The 25,767-nt window shown below is 40.8% G+C and overlaps 3 protein-coding genes across 14 annotated transcripts; 2 read left to right on the plus strand and 1 right to left on the minus strand.

Moving 5' to 3' along the window:
• Positions 1–31: 31 nt before the first annotated feature.
• LOC135608344 (uncharacterized) lies at positions 32–1,234 on the minus strand. The gene has a single exon (XM_065101106.1). The coding sequence runs from the start codon at positions 1,093–1,095 to the stop codon at positions 190–192; it is 906 nt and encodes a 301-aa protein (XP_064957178.1). The 5' UTR covers positions 1,096–1,234; the 3' UTR covers positions 32–189.
• Positions 1,235–9,074: 7,840 nt separating this feature from the next.
• Positions 9,075–15,254, plus strand: LOC135581038 (UMP-CMP kinase 4-like). Of its 11 annotated transcripts, none has more exons than XR_010485493.1 (11): positions 9,075–9,211; positions 9,325–9,396; positions 10,003–10,059; positions 10,374–10,428; positions 10,908–11,025; positions 12,008–12,164; positions 12,253–12,333; positions 12,410–12,517; positions 12,798–13,005; positions 13,275–13,346; positions 13,730–13,958. XR_010485493.1 is itself a non-coding variant. In XM_065101115.1 (11 exons), exons 3-10 carry the CDS (start codon positions 10,042–10,044, stop codon positions 13,736–13,738), a joined length of 654 nt encoding a protein of 217 aa, XP_064957187.1. In that variant the 5' UTR covers positions 9,075–9,211; positions 9,325–9,396; positions 10,003–10,041; the 3' UTR covers positions 13,739–13,782; positions 15,032–15,254. The 11 variants fall into 11 exon arrangements, 9 of the variants coding, with proteins under 9 accessions (XP_064957187.1, XP_064957188.1, XP_064957184.1 ...); XR_010485494.1 differs by having other exon boundaries at positions 12,832–13,005; XM_065101115.1 differs by lacking the exon at positions 12,798–13,005 and adding an exon at positions 15,032–15,254 and having other exon boundaries at positions 12,410–12,553; positions 13,730–13,782.
• A 2,837-nt stretch (positions 15,255–18,091) lies between these two features.
• LOC135581040 (type I inositol polyphosphate 5-phosphatase 2-like) lies at positions 18,092–24,546 on the plus strand. 2 transcript variants are annotated; one of them, XM_065101117.1, is made up of 11 exons: positions 18,092–19,066; positions 19,154–19,259; positions 19,352–19,426; positions 19,952–20,033; positions 20,132–20,236; positions 20,320–20,932; positions 21,016–21,200; positions 21,278–21,386; positions 21,461–21,609; positions 21,682–22,498; positions 24,041–24,546. In XM_065101117.1, exons 1-10 carry the CDS (start codon positions 19,037–19,039, stop codon positions 21,866–21,868), a joined length of 1,641 nt encoding a protein of 546 aa, XP_064957189.1. In that variant the 5' UTR covers positions 18,092–19,036; the 3' UTR covers positions 21,869–22,498; positions 24,041–24,546. The 2 variants fall into 2 exon arrangements, with proteins under 2 accessions (XP_064957189.1, XP_064957190.1); XM_065101118.1 differs by lacking the exons at positions 18,092–19,066; positions 19,154–19,259; positions 19,352–19,426 and having other exon boundaries at positions 19,455–20,028.
• The last annotated feature ends 1,221 nt before the right edge of the window (positions 24,547–25,767 follow it).

The following is a 25,767-nucleotide window of genomic DNA, read 5'->3' on the forward strand; positions in this document are numbered from 1 at the left end:
CTACACCGTCGGATGGACACCTGCACGAATCTGAATGCAACATCTGTTAGGTTTTATTTCTTTTTCATATATGCTATACAACGCTGGTTTTAAATTCTTTTCCCACAAAAGAAAAAGAAACTAAAAGGGTCGTCACGGGGAAGACGAAACGAGCAGTCACGGAAGAAAGGGGGGTCGGGGACTAAATCGTCAATTGAACCGGGCGAAATCGGCCAGCTTCCTCGACCGGCAGGGGTCGAGCCCGCGCGGAGCGCCTGCGGCCGTGGCGCGCCGGTGGCGGCGGACGGAGCTCGCCGGGCCCCACAGCTCGCTGGAGACGGCAGCCGGTTCCGCCACGTGGCTGTGCCTCCCGCCTGGGCCCACCCTCATCAGCGGGCTCAAGCAGACGGCGAAACTCGATACGCCGCCGAGGCCGCGTGGGTGGTGGTGGCGGCTGCGGGTGTTAGCGGAGATCCGCCGCAGGGGCGTCGGAGTCGGACGCCGCCACCCGTTCGAAGACTCGCTCGAGTATCCGATCTCGTCCACCTCCTCTTCCTCCATGGCCGGCGACATTCCCCGCCCCACCACCCGGCACGACCTCCTCGTCTGTTCCGGAAGCGCCTCCCCCTCGGCCGCCGAGGAGACCTGAGGTTGCTTCTTCTTCCGGCGGATGCCGTGAACAAGCGCCGAGAACCATGATCTCGATCCAGAACCCTCGCAATACCCCCAGTCCACCTCCACCTTCTCCTGTCTGTGATGACCGAACAGGGCTTTGAGGACGGAGAACCGCCCGTAGCTCCGGCTCGGACCACCATCGACCTCGCCGCCGAAGGTAGGGCCGAGCTGGGGGGTGCTGAAGAAACGGCGGTCGCAGTGGTGGGAAGCGCTGGATCCGGCGGATCGGCGGGGAGGCAAGTAAGGCGACACGGACCGGGGGAAGGCGACGGGGGGTGCCGGAGGGGCCGGTGGCGCGTCGAACGTCCGGCGGTGGTTTCTGTTGTGGTAGTCACGGGGGGCGAGCCCATCCTGGGCGGCGACGAGGGCGAGGAGGCGCTCGCGGAGGCAGGAGGCGCAGACACCGGCGCCCAGTTCGTACGGGTGCTTCTTGCACTTCATCGCCGCCGCCCTGCGGCCATCGACGGTTCAGCACAGGAATCGAGGATAAAACCAGCACAAAGGTTCGGTTCTCCCCCGATTCCCCCAACACCAGATCGAGATCGAGGCGGGGCGGAGAACTTCTCCTCTTCGTCGTTTCCTCCAGGCTCGAGCTATTAAATAGGGCATATTTTATTCTCGAAACAATAACTAGTCGGAAAAATCCCGCGGGAACTGATCGAGTCGCCCATAAAATTTTCATGGGTGACGCGCTATCCGACCCGATCATCCGGACCCAACTCCACCGGGCCCAACCTCTCTAGCGCGGGGCCCATTAACGTTGCCAACAAGAAGCAGGTAGGGCACACCGTGACCTAATTTGGGCACAGATAGCTCGACCTTTTTTTCCAAATATTCTTCGCTTTGATTTTTATTGCGTAAAAGAATCATAAAAATTACGAAATTAAAATTAATCGCCATTAAATTTATAATTTATCAACAATTTTATTAAAAATTATCTTTTCATGGATTCATTATAAAACATGTACAAGGGATCTGAATCACTCAACGAGTGGGACCCTCGTCCAATTAATTGAGTCACACTCACGGATTGGTGGTTGAGCTGTTGAAAGACATACCCACTTTACCAAAGCCTAGTCCTTACACGTTACTTAAGCAAGTCCATATAATAAATTCCATCGTATAAATAAATGATTTATTTGATTTAATTTCATCATATTTATTATATATAATATATATATATATATATATATATATATATATATATAAGATCCTTCAAAAACATATAATTTACACCATCAGCAAAATACAATATGGACCGTTGTGGTCTTGCATCGATATCATTAAATCTAGTCAACAATTTGGTCCCATCACTGAGTTTGTTGGGTCCAAATTTTGTATACGTGTTAAATTCATAGTAGTGGAAGCATGGTAGTATTAGTCAACTATTTAAAACTATAAGTCGCAATGTGTATTAATGTTGTTTCAACCATGTCAATGATCTCCTCTTACCATCATACGATTTCCAAATCCATCACATCAAGTCAAACTCATCTAGATGAGTTAGTTCACCATCAAATTATATTACCTGAAATATTATTTAATGCATATAATTTTAAGGTATGTGTTGATATTCTATTAATTAATATATTATTATTACACAAGTGATAAAAAAAATATAAAAAATTATAAAATCTAACATAAGTATTACAATGATATAATCAAATAAAAAGCTTTCCATCCTCAGCTTGACAAACATGTATCTATTGATGCACTAAATACGGTCAATTGTGACGGAGATAAATCCTTTTCGTTTGGGGTTGCATTGCGTATGGTTGCAGTCATTCGATCGCAACCACAGAAGGCAAATTCAAAGCGAAGATTTCAGCGAGGAAGAAGACGTTCACATTGGGAAAATAGTCACGGGGAGGAATGCACTAACAATTATGTTCTATGGTAGTCATCCAATTAAGACATCCTTGAGATGATGGGAAAACACAATGTCTTCGTGCCGCTTCCCAAACTAATCAATACCAATTCTTTTACTATATGGATGATTTATTTGAAAAAAAAAAATTATTTTTTTATAAAGATATAATATTTTATTTTTCAAAATGATGTATCTATTTTGAATAATTTCAAAATTACTTTTTATCTATCACAACGATACTATTATACTCGGAGATATTCTATAGGCTATCGATCCTGAAAACACTATATATGATACAGATGAATTCTCTAATTCAATAAAATTAAATATATGTTTAAATTTTTAATATTATAATAATTATGAGTAAGAGGAGATAATATGATATTACTCATATTATTTTTCAACATATCAATAAATATATTATAATATTTATTAAAAAAAATAATATAATTGAGACAAATTAAATCAATCTACGCTATAAACTATTATATAAGCATTTATAATAGTTTAGAAATAACATCACAAAAATGAGGATAAAAAATTAACATATTATAATGCTTTGAGCACTAAAATAAATACACTGTAATGTATATTTGAAAACATTGTAATTGACCTAAGTTGACCCATAGCCTCAACTAAACCATCTATAAATCTAAAAGTTTGATATCATAATGATGCATGAACAACAAATCCAAAAGGACATAATATGATATTACTTATAATATTTTTTAATACCTTTATACTTCTTTCAACATGTCAACAAAAATACTTTAACACTATTAACAAATACTATAAGTTAGTCAAATTGAATCAAAATATAATATAAACCATTTTGAAAATCATAATAATATTTAACATATTTTTATAATAGTTTATAAACAATACCACCCAAATGAATTTAAAAATTAATCTATTATAGTGATTTGGTCATCATAATAAAAATATTGTAAAATATACTTGAAAACATAATATGCATTAAGAGCTTGCAGTTCAATATTTTTTTTTCAAATCACATTTGGGATGCTAATGTGATTTCATAAATTCCTAAAACACCATATTGTCACGGACAAACTTCGAAACAGGGTGTTTGATGTAATGCTTATGTATGTCCGTGTCTTTTGGCATGTTCATGCCTTATACAGAATGTAGAGGGGCAGCCGAAGGCTTATAAGTCCCATTTTAGTTGGGTGGGTGGCCTCTTTAGGCTTGTAAATAAAGGTTGTGTCATGTAGACACGTGCGAGAGCTTTTCGGTCTGTAATGGACCATTTTATCCTTTGTTGTGCCACTGTTCAGAGCTTGTAAAGTCTGTTTGTAATTTGCTTTGTCTATGAAGTGTTTTTCGGACATGTTTGCTTGTGGATCCCGTTTGAGGCGTTCTCTTTAACCCGTTCTCTCTTTTGTTGGTCCTAAGGGACAATGGGAGGCTTCGGGGAGGCTGACCTTTGCGGACGGACGCGCAAGGGTGCCGCACGACTTAGGCAAAACCAGCTAAGTCCGTGTCATATGGTATAAGAGCGGGACAAGCACTCATAGAAACACTTGACATGCAAACGTGGGGGACCTAGCGGGGCTGCGTTGAGGGCAGTCAGCAACGCGCGACCGTTTGAGGGAAACAGGCATGGAGATGTAGGGAAAAGGAGTCGCTCAGAGGAGCGGGCATCTGAGTTTGGCATTCAGAGGAATGGCCAACCCTTCGCGCGAGAGGCACCACGAGAACAGGCAAGCTTGGAAGAATGCGGAGCGCACAAAGGTTGGGATGGCTGAGTTTGAGCTACGGCTCAACGTTGACAACTTTACTTGATGGTGCTCAAGGCAAGCGAGGCGCTTGGCAAAGGTCGAGACCATGCAAAGTGGAATGAGTTGCTCAGCGACCGAAAGAGTTGTGCAAAGCTCACAGAGGTGAGGGGAATTGCTAACTCGAAGAATTTGGTACTCATGCATGGGCTTGTATGCGGACGATGGATTGTTCGTGGCCATCCCAAGGCGGTCGAGACTCGGCGCCATGGAGCATTGAAACTTTCTCTTCGGCATGCGAAGGATACGTCCGGAGGAGGCTGAAGTGTGCAACGAGTTCAGCATGTTGCTAGGCCTTGAGGGGTGCAGCGGTGGCTGTATTGACGTGGAGGCGCAATCTAGCAAGTGCGTTTGCAAGAGGCAGAACAATGCACAGTTTGTTCAGCAGATCGGAGTAGTCCAAGGGGATGGTGGTCTCCGAAACGAAGAGAGATGTTGCTCCAACGGGACAGTTATCCAGGAGGGATAAGTCTCGGCTCTCCAGAGGGAGAATCATGTGAGACGAACTTCACATGTTGAGGAGGAGTACCTCACAAACAACAACTCCACGAAGCTCAATGGATCGAGCAAGCAGCGAGGAGTTGTCACATGATCTCGCTCGAGAGAATGCATGGGTGGATGCATTGCGAGATCAAGTGGGGGAGCGACCTGAAGCAACTTAAATGAAGGCACACTTAGAGTCGATATGGAGATCGGACTCAAGGGAGGGCTGACCCGTGGAATGGTGGGCGCGAGGGCCACCATCGACTCAATGCAAAAACGAGGAGCGGAGCAACTTAGGTGTAACTTGGCGAAGTACCCAAGCCGCATGAAGGGAGCCAGCAGAGAAGTTGGAACATGGAGCAGAGGCACAGTGCTTTCCTTAGACAGAGGTCAAGGACATGAACTCTTGTAGAGGCAAAAGCAGGATCATGTTGTTCCATGGGTCCTCCATTTTGACGGAGTGGACTCATCTTGCATGGTGCCAAAGACGAAGGGAGCTTCTGGGCACATGCACCTTATCTCGGAGGAGCATTTGATGGAGGAACTAAGGCGACTCAATTTGCGGAGGCGAAGTTGGGTTCAGAAGGCCTTAGCACGGGGCAAGAGGATGCAGAGGCGGGTACTCTTGAAGAATATGCCATAGTGTTGCCATTCAAGTTGCCATGAAGGAAGCAGTGCGCAGCGGAGATTGTACTGGTAGGGGCAGAGGCCCAGGATCCAGGCAATGGTGCACAAATTACAGCGAAGTCGGTGGACTTCAGGAGCTACTAGGCGACGGACTGTCCTAGAGCGGTGCTTCATCTAGGTGTGACCCAAGAGTGGGTGGATGAAGGTCGATTGCCAAAGGAGCGAACAAAATCGAAGGTGGAGGAGACCCTGCGATGTATTGGCAGAGGCCACACATGGAGGGTTCACAATTCGAGTTTATTCCACAAGGATCAGAATGCAATGGAGATGTCACCAGGAGGCGACATGGTGCAGCGGATCGTGGTAGAACAGTTCGTGGCAATGCGACACACACGACATAGTCCCGAGAGGGACGGGATCATATGGAGGTATGATCGGGAGCTACTGGAAGCTCCACTTCGGTGAACAACACGACGGCAAGAAGGGCTATGGATTCAAGGAGTGAAGGCCATGGTACCGCAGAGGCGGGTCTTCCGAGCGTGCATCGAATTTTGCATCGGATGAAAACCTTGGTCATCAGCATATGGGGGCTGTGTTCCACTAAGGGAAGAGTTCGAATGCAAGTACCAGTGAGTTCCATGGGAGGGACTTGATCATGCAGAGGTATGATCGAAGCAGCTGGAGAGTTGGACTGCTCCAGAGCTCATATTCGCTTAAGGGAGCCCGACAAGTCAGAGGACAAGGTCGAGTAAGCGAACGTTGCTACCAAGGAAGCTAAGGAGAACAGAATCGGTGCAAACTCTACAACGTGATGGCAGAGGCCAGGCATGGGAGTTGCAGTCTGTCTTTCCATCGATCAAACAGACTGCTTAGAGAACACAGAGGTGTTGAAGCAGGGGGTCGAAAGGGGCGAGGAAGCGACGACGAGTCCAGAGGGACTTAGCTACCCAAAATCAAGCAATCAGTTAGAATGGAGGTGGACTCGGAGGAGTGTCACGGAGGCATATCTACTGATTGTGAAGAAAAGGGATGGAGATGCGAGGCGACGGATAGTAGTGCCATGGGCATGATAGCGCCATGGTACCGCAGAGGCGGGACTTCCGTGAAGGTCATTGATCCCTTGCTCTCATGGAGGGAGAGCGCTTGGTCGTGAAAGGGACCGAGGAGGTGAAGAATGCAGAGGCAATCTTCAAGTACCGAGACAAGGCTGAAGGGCAGAGGCCGAAGAACTTCGTAAGACCGGTGTCAACAAGTTTCTCATCAAGATAGCCGTAAGTGAAGGACTTCGGGTCATGCAAGAGTGCACGACCAAGGAACGAAGCAAGCAGTACGCGATGCTGTACCTTTGCTACTCAGTAGAGTAGGCGGCAGGGTTGATGGAGAAGACGGTACAATCCCAGAGGCGACCTCATCTATCAGAGAATTACTCCAAGTTGGGGTGAAAACTTCCTGCATTCCAGAAGTTCAATGGCATTGAGAAGGTGAATCACAGTAGCTAACTCAACGCAAGGAGTGCAAACACTTCAAGTGCTTCAGAAGTGTGAGCAAAGAGCAGGCGAAGGCCAGTAACCAGCTCGATGCATGAAGTACAACCTCGAGGAGGCGGGCGAAGTCAAGTAACCTTTGCCTTCTCAACTCTTAAGAGAATGGGCGAAACCGAGTACCCCAGTTCTCTTATCTATCCAGCAGAGGAGCTTTGCACAAGTTCAAAGACCCTTCGAAGATAATAGAAGACAATAGTTGTCAAATCCTCACCAACGGTGATCATTGCTACTGAGAGTAGATTGTCCGCTTCATTTCCCAACGAAATGCCAATCGAAAGCGGAAGTGATGCGAACCTACTTGGATGCGACAGCTAACTGAAAGAAGAGTCAATGAGCAGATTTTGTGGAGGAAGGACCCGAAACTTCAGAAGTTTGCGAGGCGATGCTCGTTAAAGCTCCAACAAGCATCCATCCAGTTCAAGTAGCATGTGGAAATTTTGAGAAACTGGCGCAGTAAGAATGGTCTTTTCCTTCATTTGATGGATCCGCAGGAATCAACGAGGATCAACACAACTCAGCCAACCCCACACCAGAGTCAGAGTCATTGGTGAGTTGAAGCAGCATGGCGGATCAAATGTTCGACTACTCAAAAACAACAGCGGAGAGCAGCTGGGAGCCAGGAGGTGCATTGCAGCTGGAGCAGAAGACTGAAGACTCAGCAAAGGCGAAGAGTTGCAGTGTTCACAAAGGCTTCGACGAGGACGTCGAAGGGATAAGTGGGGGAGAATGTCACGGACAAACTTCGAAACAGGGTGTTTGATGTAATGCTTATGTATGTCCGTGTCTTTTGGCATGTTCATGCCTTATACAGAATGTAGAGGGGCAGCCGAAGGCTTATAAGTCCCATTTTAGTTGGGTGGGTGGCCTCTTTAGGCTTGTAAATAAAGGTTGTGTCATGTAGACACGTGCGAGAGCTTTTCGGTCTGTAATGGACCATTTTATCCTTTGTTGTGCCACTGTTTAGAGCTTGTAAAGTCTGTTTGTAATTTGCTTTGTCTATGAAGTGTTTTTCGGACATGTTTGCATATGGATCCCGTTTGAGGCGTTCTCTTTAACCCGTTCTCTCTTTTGTTGGTCCTAAGGGACAATGGGAGGCTGACCTTTGCGGACGGACGCGCAAGGGTGCCGCACGACTTAGGCAAAACCAGCTAAGTCCGTGTCAATATGACATTATTTAAAATTAGAAGATTGTTAACTTAATTTAGTGAAAAACCAACATGATTTATGTTTTTTACAAGGTGAAATTTTATTTTTAAATATTATTTTACATTCATTTATATTATTATATTTCTATTCATACAAATTTTTTGTAAGATTATAACAAATTCCATACAAATATAAAAATATAACAAATATAAAAAATATTTGTATATTCATACAAATATAAAAATATGAAAAAATTATATATTTAATATAACAAATTATTTACCAGGTAACTGAGGTATTTTTGGGAAGCGGAGATATTTACTCTATTGCCAATCCTCTCATCAGTATGTGTGGCCGTCCGATCGTGATCGAAGCGTCGTCCTTATCCCATCATGAGATTCCACGAGCGGTTTGCTCAGGTATTTTAAGGAAGGAGATATAATTACTCACTTGCCACTCCTCTCATCAAATATCCGTGGCCGTCCGATCGTGAATGAAGCGTCGTCCTTAAGCGTATTCCCATCCTTGGATTTCCACGAGCCGCTACGTACGTATTTTTGGGGACATAGAGATATTTACTCTCTTGCCACTACTCTCATCGAGTATTCCTGGTCGTCCGATCGTGAATGAAGCGTCGTCCTTAAGCGTATTCCCATCTTAGGATTTTCTCGAGCAGCTACTTAGGTATTTTTGGGGAAGGAGACATATTTACTCTTTTGCCACATCCCTCATCAATTATCCGTGCCCGTCCGATCGTGATCGAAGCGTCGTCCTTATGCGTATTCCTATCATAGTATTCCACGAGCAGTTTGTTAGGCATTTTAGGAGGGAGAGAGATTTACTGTCTTGCCACTCCCCCATCAAGTATTCGTGGCCGTCCGATCGTGATCGAAGCGTTGTCTTAAGCGTATTCCCACCCAGTGATTCCGTTCGGAATTCTACCCTTGGCCTTGTTTTTCTCGGCCACCGTCTCTCTCTCTCTCTCTATAAATAAGTGGTGAGATAAACGCGGAGGCGTCGATTTCCCTCCTTCCAATCTTCATCACTCTTTGTTTTTCGCGAGGAATTGGAATCGAATTTCTCGGTCTCAGGTATCGGGTCTCGTTCTCCTCCACTTCCCCACCTTTTGTGATGCATCGGTTCGATCTCTAGGTTGTCGATGAGATGCTTTTCCTCGTTTACATCTCAGCCAGTTAGTTCGCAGGTCGGAGAACTCTTTGGATTTCTCTTCTTGGTTTGAAGTTTGATTTCTTGCGTTCCTCCGTTGGTAGAACCGGTGAGTTTGGAACCTCTGCAGCTTAGTTCTTTCTCGATTCTTGATTTATAGGACTTGATATGATTTGGATGAAAGATTAATAAGTACTCAAAACCTAGGGCTATGGTTTGCATAATTGATGTGGAGCGTGGAATCCGTACCGTTGGCTAAATTTCTGATGTTTCTGGTTTCTCGATCTACATCTTTGTTGCGCGTTGCAACTATTCTCTCCTTCTGTTAGTTCGTAGCAGTTGGGGGTGCGCTCTGATATGATTGAGGTTCAAGATTGATCAATAATTAGAAACTAGGGATATGATTTGCAAAATTGATGTGGATTGTGGAATCCGTGGCGATCTTTGTTGTTTTCTTGATTTGCATCTTTGCGCGTTACAATGCACTCTTCTTCCTTTTTGTGCATTTAATAGGTTTGCATTCGATTTGGCATTTGATGTTGATGGCTTATTTCTCTTTGTATATTTGGTGGATCTGAAAGTTCGAGTATGATGTTTTGTGACAGATCCCATTTCTAAAGTCTTAGTTTCACTGCTTGCCTCAATTGGATGTCTTGATATATGTTTATGTATTTTGGTGACAAATGCTTGATGTTATCTTCGTCTGAACTTGCAGACGTAAAATTTGACATCCGACTTGCTTCTGACGGGCACAATGGTAGATTCAAGCAAGGTATCCTATTTTCTGGTTTCATTGCATTAGTCGTATGGAATTATTTAATTGACAAGAGAATATCTTGTTTGATATTGAAGCTTCACTTATGTGTCCCAATGGGATCTTGTAATTTTTTAGTTTGCACAAGAATAGAGTGTGTAACATTACCGGTACCTTTTTGAATATATTGTCTGTTTTCCACTCTCCTTTATTCATATTGCTATTGTAGCACATGATTTAGAAATTTTGACTTAGCACTTGTTTTTTTTTATATTGACAAGACCACTTCATTTAATTTGGTATCAAGGATAATACTGACTATCTGAATGCAGGATGTAAATGGGGGCTTCCCAGGTGACAAGAAGATCACAGTTGTTTTTGTGTTAGGCAAGCATTCTTTGCTTGAGAGTAGCTTGATTATCAATTCTTTATTAGTTTGATTTTTAAATACAATTTTTACAGAATGATTGCTTAGTACACATTTTTGATGCTTTCATCCAGTGGTAGATGAAAATGTAAACATTTTGTATGGGAAATTTTGTTATTAAACCTCAGAATGTATCATTCCATACATATGGTTCTGCATGTCTTCAATAATTCCAATACCAATCAAATTCAAAAGAAAGAAAAGGAAAAATTCACTTACTAGGAAGACTTGGTACCTTTTGTTACTTCTGCATTCCTTTCTTTTGGTAAAAAAAATGGTAGAGACTTTTGAATGTGCCAGTATGCAGCAATCGATGCAATATGTAAATGGTAAATTTTGATATTTCTGCTTTCTTTTATAGCTTGCCTTTGTTGATTGGTCTGTTGTCTACATCTTTCTTTTCTTATTCTCATTTCATTTTCCACCTTCTATGTAACAGGTGGGCCTGGCAGTGGAAAAGGCACCCAGTGTGCAAAAATTGTTGAAAACTTTGGTTTCACTCATCTTAGTGCTGGTGATCTTCTGCGTGCAGAAATCAAGTCTGGTTCAGAAAATGGGTATCATGTTTTTTTTGTAGTTTTACCTTTCTGATTTTAAATTTTTTTTAAATTTGTGTCGTGCAAGTTTGTAGTTTCTTAGTATCATTATATCTGGCTTCAACTTTAATTAGGGAAAATTAGGTCTTGATTGATTGATCTGACTTCATACGTTAAAGCCTAAATTTACAGCCTGTCCTCAATCCACTCTACATAATGGCAGGCTAGAGCGCCAGGACCTTGGTTCAACAGGAGGTCAACTCAAAGTGATCCAAAACTTAAATTGCCGATGTGGTTATGGGTAAATGTACTGGTGCAAGACTGCAAATTACAATAATTACCTAAATAACTTCTAATGTGGGTTCTCTACTGTTGGGAGACAAGTGATAAGGGAAGAGGAAATGAAGAATGAATTGATCAGTGAAGAAAACATGCAGTAGGTATTGGCAAGGAGTTGATAATTTTATATTTTTGAGAGTAGGTCACCGTGATGCTGGGATAAAGAACTGGTTGTTAAGACTTCCTGTTATGTGATGATGGTTGGTGGGTAGTTACTGCCTTGTTGGTATTGTAGCGTAGCATTGGCCTGAAATGAGGAAACGTAAGGTGGAAGGAAAGAATATGGACAGAGCTGCAAGAAGATAAGTCAGAAGAGAGTCATTTGAAAGAGAGATAGATAGCTAGAGAGAAGATATTCAAAAGAGGTGGCTTATGTAAAGATAGCAGCTTTAAGAAATGAATGATGAAAAATATAGAACTATTATATGAACCCACATATCAGATGTCTTAAGGTTGGTCTGCCAATTGTATCCTCTGTTGACCTGAACCTAGCCCCAGTTAAGCACGGATTTTGCTTGCTAGTGCAATTTATCACCCATTTTTTACCCTCAACTTCTTAATACTAAAACCTATGTTCTTGTTAGATATTCAACATAAATAGAACTTGTCTGGGATGTTATTTAATTGGAACATTGGTCTCATTTTTCTCCTCGATGGATGTCAGTTCAATGATCTCCAGCATGATAAAGGAAGGCAAAATTGTCCCTTCTGAGGTTACTGTTGAACTTCTACAAAAGGCTATGCTTGAGAGTGGAAACGATAAATTTCTTATTGATGGCTTTCCTCGAAATGAAGAGAATCGTGCTACTTTTGAGAATGTTGTAAGTTAGCAATATGCTTATGTTTTCATTATTCTAGCTAAATGTTACTATTTACATTCACAGAAAAAAATTTCTTTTGTTTTGACAGACAAAAATTGAGCCAGAATTTATACTTTTTTTTAATTGTCCAGAGGAAGAGATGGAACAGAGACTTTTGAGTCGCAACCAGGTTGTCATTTGCTTCCTCAATTTGCTTTTTGTCCGGAATCTAGTATGTGAACCACTAATATTTTTGTATGATTCAGGGGAGAGATGATGATAACATTGAGACCATAAGGAAGCGTTTTAAAGTTTTTGTTGAATCCAGTATACCTGTAGTCGAGTATTATGACATGAAGGGCAAGGTTCGGAAGGTATATACTAGCTGTCATTTCCATGGCCTTGCCGAAGTGAGCTTTTGCTTTTTTTGTTCATATTGTTATAATAGCTGATAGTTTTATGTATCATCCAAAGTACCAGTTTCTCTCATATCATTAGAATCATCTCATTAGAATGATATTGTAAATGCTTTCTATTTTCTTAAACTAGTTTATTATTGCTTCTCTCATGAGTGTTCTCAGTTTGCTTTGGAGTGTTGCTTTGATATTCATAGCTGAGGTGGTATTATCTTACGTTATTGCAATTACCTTGTAGGTCTGTTTTAACATAATGCACCCTTTTTGAGCAGCTTGAGGCTAAGAAATCCGTGATCTGAGGCTGAGTGGTTCTGGCTCATCTTGGTCCAATCATACACACATGCATGCTCATTTAAGTGTGCTTACACTTGCGCGCGCACACACAATTCGACCTTTTTCCAGTTTGATTGGAGCTAAGAAATTCATGGTCTAACTTCTAAGGCTGAGTTGAGTGGTCATCTTTTCTTATTCCAATCATACACACAATAGAGAGAGCTTTTGATTATTTGTTTATTAGTAATTGTTATCACCTTTCTTGATTCGGGAACACAGACTCCAAAACAAGATGTGATACAAACTATGCAACAAAAAGAAAACGATGAACTCATGTGATGTCTACAATATAGCAGGAATTCGAATAATCATACTCTCAGATTCTTTTTATAAAAGCTTCCTGATATAATTATAAATAATTAATGGTCTGGGTTCGGTGCAGGTTGATGCTCTGAAGCCTATTGATGAGGTCTTTGAAGCTGTAAAAGCTGTTTTCGACCCATTTCATGTGAAAGTAAGATGCGCATTCACATTTTCAAGAGGCTACTTTCATGCACAATGCTTATTGGCAAATTTGTTCAGCAATCCATAATATAAGTAGACTATTGTGTCAAACAGTAACATGTCTATGGAGAAAGTTGTTCCTTAGTATCTACACTAATGTAAATTAGACTGATATTTTAGTATTGCAAAGAAGATCAGGTTAATGTTTCCATTCAGTTTCATCTTGCACATTGACTTTTTTCTACCAATCTATTTGCACATGATGCAATGAAAACATGATGAACACTTCTGGCACCTGGCTTATACCCATGACCACATAAATTAGAAATATGTGTCCCCATCTATAAACTATAATTTCTTGCTTTATTCTAACTTTTTGGCATGCATTTGTAGGTTGAGTAGAGATGCTGTGGACTGCGGTGATAATAACCTGCATTATATTACACGTATGCTGCTTTGTTGGATAGCATTGTTGATCAAGTTTTCAGCTTAAGCATCTGACTGCTTAGTAAATGTTGATCTTATTTTACTGTAGAAAAAATAAATCTTTATACATCACAAAATTACCTGAAATTGTTGTACATCTTTAGTAATTTATTTTACCAGGAATAATCTTCATGGAGATGATGCTGAACTTTTAGATTGGGTACATTGCATATGCAAAGATACCAAGTATGTGTGGACTGCTCATTTTTTAGAATGTTTAGATTTTTAAGTGTTAGATGGGTTTAATTAGAATCTTTGTGCTGGATAATATCAAGGTGTAGCCCTCTCAAGGTCTTAACTGAAATTTTCAATTTTTTCTTGGAGGCCTTTATGACATACATTTTTGGATTTCACAAAAAGTTGAGACAGCTTTCCTTTTGTTTGAATTATCTTTGAAAGTAACAAAATGCATCGGTTGCTGAAGGTCTGTTCATTATATAGGACCTGATTGGTAAGGCTTCAATGTTGTTGATGGCATCAAGGTTAGGTTAGTCTAAAACTAAGGCAGACGACAGGAGAGTAACACCGGGAGACATGAGGGAAGAATAAGATAAATGGCATGCCGAATGAGGCTCTTCGACTCCCATGTACTAAACTTTATTTTTCAAACAGATTATGAATTGCATCATTTTAAAGGAACAAATTTATATTTTGCATATATGCAACAATGATCTAGGACGTAGGTCTTCTTCATATGCATAACTAGCTTAGAAGAAATCCAGGAGGATTTTTTAATGGGAAATTAATAAAGCCATTTTGGGTTGAGGATCCACTCGTTGAACATGTAGTCGAATATCTAACTGCCTTGAAAGCAAAATGACTTTCCACTACCCAGACACCAAATGCCCCTTAGTGAGAAACTCAATGGCACAATTTTTTGGATCGAGGGTTTTTTTTTTTTTTACCATTTTTCTTTTTTTTTTGTCATGGCGAGTTTGAAATGTTCCTCAACCTTCAAATATACTTTAGCCTTCCCAAGTACAAATTATTAATTATCTTAGTGTTCACATTATTGCAGCTCTAAGTTTGACAATCTTGGTCATCCAGATTGCTTATCATCAATTATTTTAGCCATGCTGAGCTTGAATATGAGCCTGGAAGCAGAAGACATCTAAATTTTTAAATAACTTCATTTGTGATAGTGGTGTACTTTAAAATGTAGATGCTGTTATTGTTCAAGTTCTGATGTTTTATCAGCTGTTTCTGCAGGTATTCTTCTGTCTCAGACAGCCTATGTTATTTTGTAGCGTGGATGTCTAAGATTAACCTACAACTTATATACATTGTATTTATTTACTGTGGCATACTTCCTGATGGATATACTTGGGAAGATCATGTTGGATCAGTACATGAGTATGCAGTTTCACTTTCATGTTCCTTGTAGTAAATTCTAAATACATAATTCATTGAAAACCACGTCTTTCAGATCCAATGTGTATCTATGCAATGGCTTTCCCGGAGGGTCAACATCTTGATCTGCACAGATGCCCTGGCAATTGTCAACTTTGTTACACAGGCTTGCAAGTCACTACTTGGCATCGCAAAGACACCATCGCAGGCCCTACTAGGCAAGCTTTATCCCCTTCTAGCACTCACTTGTCTAGAAATCTTAATTATAAAGCTCACAACTCCGCTTCTTATGGTAGAACCGGTTCTCAGCTTTTTGTAGTGCCCGACGAGCCTTGTAGCTCCTCAAATCTCTTGTCTAAGTTCTTCCGATTTACCAAAGTGTTCCATGGTTCAATTCATTCAGCATGACTCCATATCCAATGTACTATACTTTTTTTTGCCCTAACTCATAGTTTGCCACAAAATGTAGCTTACTTACTGTATATATACTACAATTTTTTTTGCCTATATATAATATTTCAACATTTTGTGCCATGTCACAAGGATTATTTTATACATGATATTTTGAGACATGTTTGGAGTCAAAAAGTGGTGTCTATGTATCTAATGGAACGAAAAGATGTTTTGATTAGATAGTGCTAAGAAAGGGATATGATTTAGATGGGAGAAGTGTGTCAAGAAGCACGCTTTAAATAATGAATTGAAGAGTGACCTAATTGAATGAATGAAGTACCACAAAAGTATTATTTCTTTTATTATGGTTCAAGAAAAGGAAATGAAGATGAATATTGATGCTGTATGCCCATCCAATTATTACCAATGAGTTGTTCTCCACCTCCTCAGTTTCACAATTGAAGTATCGAAAGTCCAAAATGTTCTTCTTGTCGTTGTCGGATATGACCCTACATTACCTACTTCCAATATCTGTCAAATTAATTTGATATTATTTTTTTAGGGAAAAAATATTGATTAAAAAACATATTGATATTATTTTTTTTAGGGAAAAAAAAGATTAAAAAAGATCATTATTTTTTTAGGGAAACAAAATGATCTGATTGAGATTGTTCCTTTTCAATTTCAACATGAAATTATCTGTCTAAGAAATAATTATATATATATATATATATATGTATATATGAACCTTTAAAGTTATAAAATATTAATTAAAAACTTTGTCCTCCCAAAATATTTCTAACTTAATGCATATACAACACCCCAATTGATAGCTTGGTTATATGTACCTTTTTATACATATATAAAATATATAAATCAATTAATTAATTATTTTATGTCTAGTATATGTTAGGATCCTAATATAATTCAATTACTTAGGGAACAAATAAAAGCGTCATTAGTATTCTCAAGGTTTTCTCTACTACATCTCGAGAAGTCGAGAAAAGTTTTGTTTACAATGTACAAACGTTTCCGTACTTGATTTGATTTAACTTAGATGATTTTATCTCTTATATTTGATCATTTATATATAATAAAGAATTTAAGTTTTATTTTATGAATGTAGATAAAGAGTGTCAAATTACATAAATCTTATGTCAATTTTTTTTGTGATCTCTGAAATTTTTATATCGGTATCGACTCCTCAGTAATAATTTTATGTATAGTACAAGGTTGTGTACCATTCTTTGTGAGATTTTTTCATTGGAGTTTCTATCATCAGCTTTGAGTTAGCATCAATTATGTAAGTGCATGAATATCTTCTGCTAAATCTTTTGGCTTCACAGTGCATCACTGTTGATATTTGAGACACCGCTAGTTATTTTGAAACAACAAGTGCTTTGCTTACTTTCCAACCCATCTATTGATGACTTTTGTCTACCCATGCGGAGTAGTTGATCAAAAAGTCACTTAATTCCATTCAGTTCAATGTTTATTTAGTGGAATGACTGTTCTTGTGGACCTTATACATATGAACTCTCATAGCAAATCTTTGGGGGTGGGTGGCACTTTATGAGCACGCGTATCATTTAATGTAATGTTTCTCTTCTTGTTTGTCCCAATCAGATCACAACCAACATATGATGTGTTTGGTGTTAGATTCATTTCGAATAAATTAAACATAAAATGGATCATGAAATGTAATTTGATGATATGGATCTATTTCAGATTTTCTCATGATTTTTTGAAAACAATGAGGATTTAGATCTTATTAGATGAGAGTCAAAAAAGTTAAGTATCATCAAGAAAGCAATCGAATAATTGGATGGAAGTTAAGGTACCATCAGATGAGTAAAGAATGAACATTAAAGTGTCAGAGTTGATGAATGAGACTAAGGAAAGATAGTTTCTTTGGATATTTGATTGATAATTTGACTTTAGATTGAAGTTTTGAAGAGGAGGAAAGTAAGAGAAGCCTTTCGCATGTAATCTCCAATTAGTTTGAAGCTTGAGTTATTGACAAACACTCCTAAAGATTTCAATTGCCATTTCAACCTCTCTTTTCCTCATTTTAGGTCAGCCAACCTTGAATGAAGAAGATAAGGACGTGCCCTTTAGAAAAGTGAATATGTTCCAAAGCTGTTGAACACTTCGCATGTCTTTACCATCTCCATCTTTTGGCACACCCTTTCCCCCCCTCCTACCTCTCTCTAGAACTACACCAGCCAATCACATGCCAAGTGAACTTGTTCTTCTTTTCTCCTTTCTTGTCCTACTCTCTGATATCTGCAAGTGCAAGCATGCATCCATGGCCCCAGAGAGAGAGAGAGAGAGAGAGAGAGAGAGAGAGAGAGAGAGAGAGAGAGAGAGAGAGAGTTGGCATCACCTCACCAAACATTTGTTTAGGATTGAGCCCACAAATCCAAAAGTATCCTTATCTTTATTCTTTAAATCTCTGGTCCCTTCTACCTGGCTACATCTTCCTCTGTGAATTCTGGGCCTTCGTTTCTCAGTCATGAACTGTAGGGACACAAGGAAAAGAAGGTGGGCAGGACCATCCTGTAGCTGTCTTCGGCTACGGCATGCATGCCTTCAAGTGGCGATGCAGATTGAGTCCTACATCTGCTTCCCCATATGAACGGACTCCCGAACAGGTGTGAGTCTGATGTCTGAACAGGAAGAGTCCACCACAATGGCGAAGAGGATCGTCGGGATCATGGAGAAAACCTGCGTCTCCCATTCGAAGAACATCGCTTTCGGTTCGTTCGCGATGTCGCGGTGGTGGCCGTCGCTGTCTTCTCCACTCACCTGAAGGTAGGCGCATGGTCCTGCATCTCCGGTGCACCATTAGAATGTTCGTTTGGCTCCATGCATGCACTTGTTCTGGCAAGTTGATCGTTGTGGAAGTGCACGCTCATCCTTTTCTGCGTCAAGCATGATGCTAAGATAAGAGAGAAAGAGAAAGAGAGACATCCTTTTCTGCGTCAAAGATGTTGCTCGACTAGGGCGGAGAGAGAGAGAGAGAGAGAGACTCATCCTTTTCTGCGTCAAAGATGATACTCAGCTAAGGGGGACAGAGAGAGAGAGCGAGAGAGAGAGAGAGAGAGAGAGAGAGACTCATCCTTTTCTGCGTCAAAGCTGATACTCAACTAAGGGGGATAGAGAGAGAGAGAGAGCGAGAGAGAGAGAGAGAGACTCATCCTTTTCTGCGTAAAAGCTGATACTCAGCTAAGGGGGATAGAGAGAGAGAGAGAGAGAGAGAGAGAGAGAGAGAGAGCGAATCGCTTTATGGAGAACCTTGTGGTCCTACGCTAATTAGCTTCCTGCCTCGAGCATCGATTCAAGCTCATCGCGGCCCCGAAGACTCTTCCCTAAGGAAATAGCTCTCGGTCGTCATGTGTTTGCTTTAATGCTGCGCGTGGATTCCTACTCCTGAGACCTGAATCCCGGCTGCAGAAGAGAAGGAAGACCATGAGAACCAGGAAAGGCAGGCGCTCCGAGGTGCTCTTCTCTTCTCCTCTTTTGCCGATTCAAGTGGCATGGAAACAAAGGCCAAATCTTATACTGTTGTTGCTTCCTTTGACTCAGTCCTTTTGGCCCTCAATCGTGATGAGGAAGTGGCTCAACATCAAGCCAAAGGTGCACGAATTCAGCGAGGACGAGGCCGATACAGAGAGCAGCGATGATGATGATGGTCAGCTTGTATTCTCGTTTGCCTAATGATCCTCACTCTTCTCTGTTACACATCACGCTACTGACTACCCTCGTGCTCTTCCATTGTTCAAGATGCAAGAATCTCCTATACAATTCCATTTCCCGGAACACTCCTAAGCAAGAACGAGTGCAGAACTCAAGCCTCAGGTACCCACATGAAAGCATTCCACTTGCATGGATTGCCCTGTAGCATGGATTCTTGCAATAAGATCATCTCAGGGTATAAATAGGATTCGGATCAGTTTCAGGTTTTGGCATCTTTGTTCTTTGATGCACAATTTTCAGCTGTTAATGAATCATGCCAAGTTCAAGTGTTATGTTGTAATTTGGCTTAGCAAAATGAATCAGTTCGATTCAACGTTAGATGTAATCCGAAACTTTTCTCTGTAGATGTATCAATTAGTGTGAGATTTCTGATCGCTATCTATGTTGCATGTGCATCACATCAACTCTCACGGTAACAGAGGGAGGATTTTGTTCATTTGTTCTTCATTATTTACATTGTTGTTGAGTGTAGAACAAGCACATATCAATTCAACATGATCTGCTGACAAAACTATTCAAACTGATTTCAACAGAGAAGTAATAGTATAGATAAATGAGAACACAACATCTTGCTTAATTTGTCATCGAGCAACGATTTCTTGTTCTTGTTTAACACTCTGAAAACAGAAACAAGGGTCACCTTGTCAAGACTTCGAAGAAGGAAATCGGAAACCCTGCGAGTTAACTACATCACCAACAAAGATGTGAGGTTTGGCTCTGAATTAAAATTTGAGTTCTTGAGATTTTGCTTCATCAGCATCATGGAAGCTATTTCACTTGTGTTTGATCTCTGTTTTTGATCCGAAGGGTGATGATTGGCACATGGAATGTCGCGGGAAGGCTCCCTTTGCAGGATCTTGAGCTTGATGAGTGGCTTGATACTGATCAACCTGCTGATATGTATGTTCTTGGGTACGTAAATTTTGTGGCTTGCCGTTCATGTAGTTTGTTTGGATGATCCTTTCCGAGTTTACTCGGATCATCTTCCTCTGCAGTTTCCAGGAAGTAGTCCCTTTGAATGCTGGGAATGTTCTTGGAGCAGAGGACAACAGGCCAATCCAAGAATGGGAGGCAATCATAAGAAGAACACTCAACAAATCTTCGCAGCCGAAGACACTCTGCAAGAGCTACACTGCTCCTCCCTCGCCTGCATCCATCTTATCTCCTACTGATCCCCACACCGATGGAACACAAGAAGAAGAACGAACCGATCAGACTAGCTTGCACAAGGGATTCGAGTTAGATTGGCCTGAGCATTCGTTTGATACACCACAGCAAGTGTTGGTCTCCGGTAAGAGACTGAGGAGGGTGTTGAGCAGTACTGCTAGAAGTGGAATGGAAGAAGCTCAGGTTTACGCAGGACTGAGAAGAGTGTGTCAAAGCTCAGGGAATCTAGGAATGATCTGGCCGGAGCAGCAAGAAGCGTCTGATGTGCTGGATTCGATCGACGACATGTCGAAGCCAAGCTCACGATACTTCCGCGTCGTCAGCAAGCAGATGGTGGGCGTTTACGTCTCGGTTTGGGTCTGCAGTAGGCTGCGCCGCCATGTCAACAACCTGAAGGTTTCCCCCGTCGGCGTTGGACTCATGGGCTACATGGGCAACAAGGTTAGTGCAAGCAAGAGCATGTAGTGAGATGATGGATGCAGGTGGCGAGGGAGCATCGATCTCATGGCGAATGAATGATGCAGGGATCGGTTTCTGTCAGCATGACGCTATTCCAATCGCGCTTGTGCTTCGTCTGCTCTCACCTGACGTCCGGCCACACGGAGGCGGATCAGCACAAGCGCAACTCCGACGTCCATGACATCCTCCATCGCACGAGGTTCGCTTCCCTGGACGCTGCTGACCATCCACAGACGATTCCCTCGCACGAGTAGGATCTCTCTTGCTGCTTTTCTTGTTTCTGAATCGAGTTTGGTACTGAAACCTTCGATTTCTCGATCGAAACAGTCGCATATTCTGGTTCGGGGACTTGAATTATCGCCTCAACATGCCCGATGCTGAGATAAGAGCATTAGTCGCCGGGAGGTGTTGGGATGAACTGATGAACTTTGATCAGGTACTGCTGCTCTGAGCTCATGTGTTCGTGGCACAGACGATTAGTGTTAGTGATTGCTGATGGTTCTGTGGCAGCTGAGCAATGAGCTAAGAGGCGGCCACATATTTGATGGGTGGAAGGAAGGGCTCATTGCCTTTCCTCCTACTTACAAGTATGAGATGAATTCTGACAGATACGTCGGAGAAATTGCGAGAGAAGGGGAGAAGAGGAGATCACCAGCATGGTAACTCTTTCTCTTTCTCTCACTCTCTCTCTCTCTCTGCAGGAAATCTGTCAGCTAATTGCGATGTTTCAGGTGCGATCGGATTCTGTTTCTGGGAAAGGGAATCAAACAGGTATCGTACGGGAGATCTGAGCTAAATCTATCGGATCATCGGCCGGTAAGCTCTGTGTTTATGGTTGAAGTTGAAGTGCTCGATCAGCGAAAACTGGAAAGGGTGCTAAACTTCACCAACGCTGGATTGCTGCCGGAAGAGATCTAAAAAACTTGTAGATTGGATTTACCTTCGACTCATCACTGCCGCTCCACATTTCTGAGATGGACATGCAGTTCTTGAAATCGAATCTCGGAGGAAATTGGACTGATCCGACAGTGTGGGATGCTGAAAGTGCAGTGATTGTAAAGTGCGTCTGTGGAAGTATTCAATCAAGAAGATAGATCACAGCATAAATCAATTCTCAAAATGGAAATTATGTTTGGTAATAATGATTGAGATGGAACGAACAGATAAATAAGTAAACTATTTCTGTGAAGGATACGTCAATTTGATTTAGGAATGTAATTTTCTTGAGAACTAATTTCTTTTTTCTTTCTTTCTTTCTTTAACAAATCAACATGAAATTTATTATTTATGAATATAATTAAAATTTTAGTAAAAAGACATAACAAACCGTTATAATGGTTCGTTATACTGTTACAAGGCTTCCTTGGATTTGACGCAATCTAACAGCGTGTAAAGGTGGGAAACAGAATCTTTAAATAGTCAACCCATCTCACCAGGAAATCAACGTCATCTTCCACCATCGCCCCCAAAACTCGTCACGATTTCTTCTTGGAGAGCTCGATCAACCCTTGTTCCCACGCCTCTTCTTCGTCTTCTCATCATCCAGAGGTACGATGAACCCGATCTCTCTCCCTCTCTCTATCTATCTATCTATCTATCTATGATGTAGACCTGTTTCTAGCTTCAAGAATCTAAACCTAAACGGAGCATGACCTTTCTTGACACCTTGGCTCGAGGTAGCAGATCTTGTTGCTTTCTTTCTTCATCACTTATGCTTGATTCCGTGTTTGGTTGATTTTTAGGCAAATTGAAGATCTGGGAAATTTAATGTTCTTTAGGTTGATTGTTTCGTTTGGTCGGAAGGCATGTGTACATGGAATTTGAGTTTGGTGGTTTGGTTGCTTCGGTATCCTTTCTTGATATAGTCGAAAGATAGATTTTGAACAGAGAAGTTTGGAGGTGGTTTGGGATTTGTACATCCTGTTGTAATTCAACAAAACTGATTTCAACTCCGTAAAGGGGAGAAATCTTTGATGATGTTTAGTTCTATGGAAAATCTAAGATGATTGAATGATTTCTTGTGTCTACAGAATGAATGGTTCTGACAGATTTGTTTGCAATATATGGGAACTAGATTTGGACTATGTGATATAACACCGTCCGATCGGGTTGACTTGGAAACTAGTATTATTTTCATCATAGAGAGTTGCTAGGTCAAATTCTTGGGCACCATCTCTGCAGGTACTTGAATCTGGATCCTCCTCGAGATGAAGAGGGGAAACAACCAGTAGGTCAAAGCCCTGTTGTTGCATATTTTTTGAGATCCACCTCGGTATTAAATCTTTCCTACAGTCAAAAGGCGTTCGTTCGCTCTTACATACTTTTGGTGACTTGTGACGGTCAATCGTATATGGTCTTAGTCTGCCTTAAGCGGTTAAGTGCATGGATTTTAGGCAGGCATCAGAAGGGAAGCATGGAGGAGATAGTGTACATGTGCACACGCTGATGCTGTGATAATTTTGCAGCACCGAGCAAATCAACATAGTGGTATTGGTGGTGATATTAAGCTTTTTGCAGTGGAGAAGATAGAGTAGTCCCCCTGGTTGTTCCTTTGAATACTTGTGGAACCTCTCTGCAATTCTTGTCAAAACATGAAAGTACCATTTTCTTCAACTATCATTGTAAAAACATGAAAGTGCAAGTGAATGGTGCCGTAATAGCATCTCCGTTCCAGTTACAAGTATTGCGTGTTATCCACTAGTTATTTAGTAATCTTAATCATTGAATATAGATGTCTAAATTAACTGACTTGTATGCTATTCTGTAATCTCTATCTCGTAATATCGAATTGCATCTTTTTACTCTTATGGATCTTTCGTACTAGATGCTGATTATAGTCGTAGGCACCCTTTTATCCTTTTGGACTAATTCATTAATGTATTTAGTGATTGTATCAGACAATGAAAATGCATCTCAGGTACTAATGCAAATTTGACCGTACTACATGATAGGTTATTTGCATTCTTGGGATCATACTAATGGGAGACCCATTCCTTAGTTTACCTTGGCATTTAGCATTACTGTCACTAAAAGCGAGAGAAAATGTCACCACCATACCTTAAAAAAATGACAAAAGTTGAATTTTGGCAGCTGAAGATGGATTATGATTTCAATAAGATATCACCAGAGAAGGAGGTCTCTGTGGAATTTGTGCGGGAGTCACTGATGGCGATCTCTCAGTCTCTTCCGGATGTGATACATGCGCCAAATGGGTTTCCTGTTAAGACACCTGTTGCTGCCGATGCTGTTGGTGACCAAAATGTCGGCAGTGGAGCAGAAGAGTATAGGTCTAAGCTGATCTCCATCTCTTATATGCAATCTCCAGATGTTAAACTTTCTCCGTCATTAGCGGAAAATCTCGGTGTGTAAAGAGGATGGAACTCTTGCCCGTGGAAACTCTGTACATTTAATGTTTACCAAGTTTGTGTGGGAGTAGATACTTATGAATGAGTTTGGAGGTCCAACTTTGTTTGCTGAAAATATGAATCTAGTCACTATGTAAAATATGTACAGCTATCAAAGTATATTCTGCTGCTCTATAACTTACAGGTGGCATGTTCCTCCCTCTTCTATATAGTTCAATACTTATTTGCGAACGCGTAAATGTTATATTATGACTACATGCTCTGTTGACTAATGTTAATCTTTACAAACAACTTCTAATCAATATTTGGATAATTTACAACTTTAGATGCGATGTTATTTGATTGTCTAATAGTTGTTTACTAAAGCTACTGTTTGATAGTAGCACACTGATATGTAGCTGCTTAGATATCACAAGTTGGTACTTATGAAGGTATTACTGTATTGATATGTCTTTGTTTAGTGTTAACCGATGCAACTTGTAATCTAAGGGAATGGTTTTGTTGGCTGGAATCTACCCTTTTTGATGTCAGACTTAGAACTGTAACTTTCCACCATTTCCTTAAGAAAGACTCGAATTATATTTGAGAATTATATGTTTGCTTTTATCTTATTCCTGGAGAATCTTGTCGTCTTGATTAAAAGGTGGATATTTGGTTCCTCTCATTTACACAGTCTCTTTTAAAAGAAATTAGGTTTCGAGTGATTTATTTTAACTTTACATATTGAAGCTCTCCAATATTTTGTTCTTGAAGAAGCATTATAGCAGTCACAAATCGTACAATACATTTTTTACGGTTTTGTTTTAATTGATTTGGATGTTCTGTTGATCGAATTTATTGCTATCTGATCATTTTCTTTTGAGATTTGCAGCTGGTTAATTATTTTTAGCCCTTCGGGCGATTAAAGGCCCAACAGTCTCATGCTTGATCCCTCATAAAAGGTGGATTGAAGCTCCATTAAGAAATGAGAAAAAAAAAGAGAAGCTAACTCCATTCTTTTCTCCTCTCTTCAAAAATTTTCGCCTTATGTTTTGCTGATCGATGCTGAAAGAAGATCAGTCAGCATGTTGTATCTCAGGGTTGTTTTCTTCGTTGCAAAACCAGTATGAAGGAGACTAATAGGTTTTAGGACACCTCTTGATTCTTATAAGTTTTCTATTTAAGTTTTCAAATAAAATTAGTTAATTTCTTATCGACATCCAGTAGATTTTATTTTGTTGTTTTGAAAATCTAATGCTCATTCTATATGGTTCGATACTTGTAAAACTATGCATCCATTATAATTTAGTGTGGTTGAGAAGATTGCACTGCATTTAATGGTCATTTTTCTTGTCTTTGCTTTTGACTTCATATCAATCATAGGTGGCTGTGTTTTCTGGTTGAAGAAGAGGCAATTGAAATGGACTGTGTGATCTGCCCTCTTATGATTAATCTTCTAATGATTCTTGAACA

Source organism: Musa acuminata, chromosome BXJ2-3 (assembly GCF_036884655.1).
Source record: "Musa acuminata AAA Group cultivar baxijiao chromosome BXJ2-3, Cavendish_Baxijiao_AAA, whole genome shotgun sequence".
Lineage (NCBI taxonomy): Eukaryota > Viridiplantae > Streptophyta > Magnoliopsida > Zingiberales > Musaceae > Musa > Musa acuminata.

Coding starts and splice junctions, on each gene's coding strand:
- LOC135608344 (XM_065101106.1), bottom strand. CDS start 1,095: ATGAAGTGCAAGAAGCACCCGTACGAACTGGGCGCCGGTGTCTGCGCC.
- LOC135581040 (XM_065101117.1), top strand. CDS start 19,037: ATGAGAACCAGGAAAGGCAGGCGCTCCGAG. Junction 20,237..20,319: donor GCTGATATGTATGTTCTTGG/GTACGTAAATTT, acceptor CTTCCTCTGCAG/TTTCCAGGAAGTAGTCCCTT. Junction 21,610..21,681: donor AAGAGGAGATCACCAGCATG/GTAACTCTTTCT, acceptor GCGATGTTTCAG/GTGCGATCGGATTCTGTTTC.
- LOC135581038 (XM_065101107.1), top strand. Junction 11,026..12,007: donor AAGTCTGGTTCAGAAAATGG/GTATCATGTTTT, acceptor GATGGATGTCAG/TTCAATGATCTCCAGCATGA. Junction 12,165..12,252: donor GTGCTACTTTTGAGAATGTT/GTAAGTTAGCAA, acceptor TTGTTTTGACAG/ACAAAAATTGAGCCAGAATT.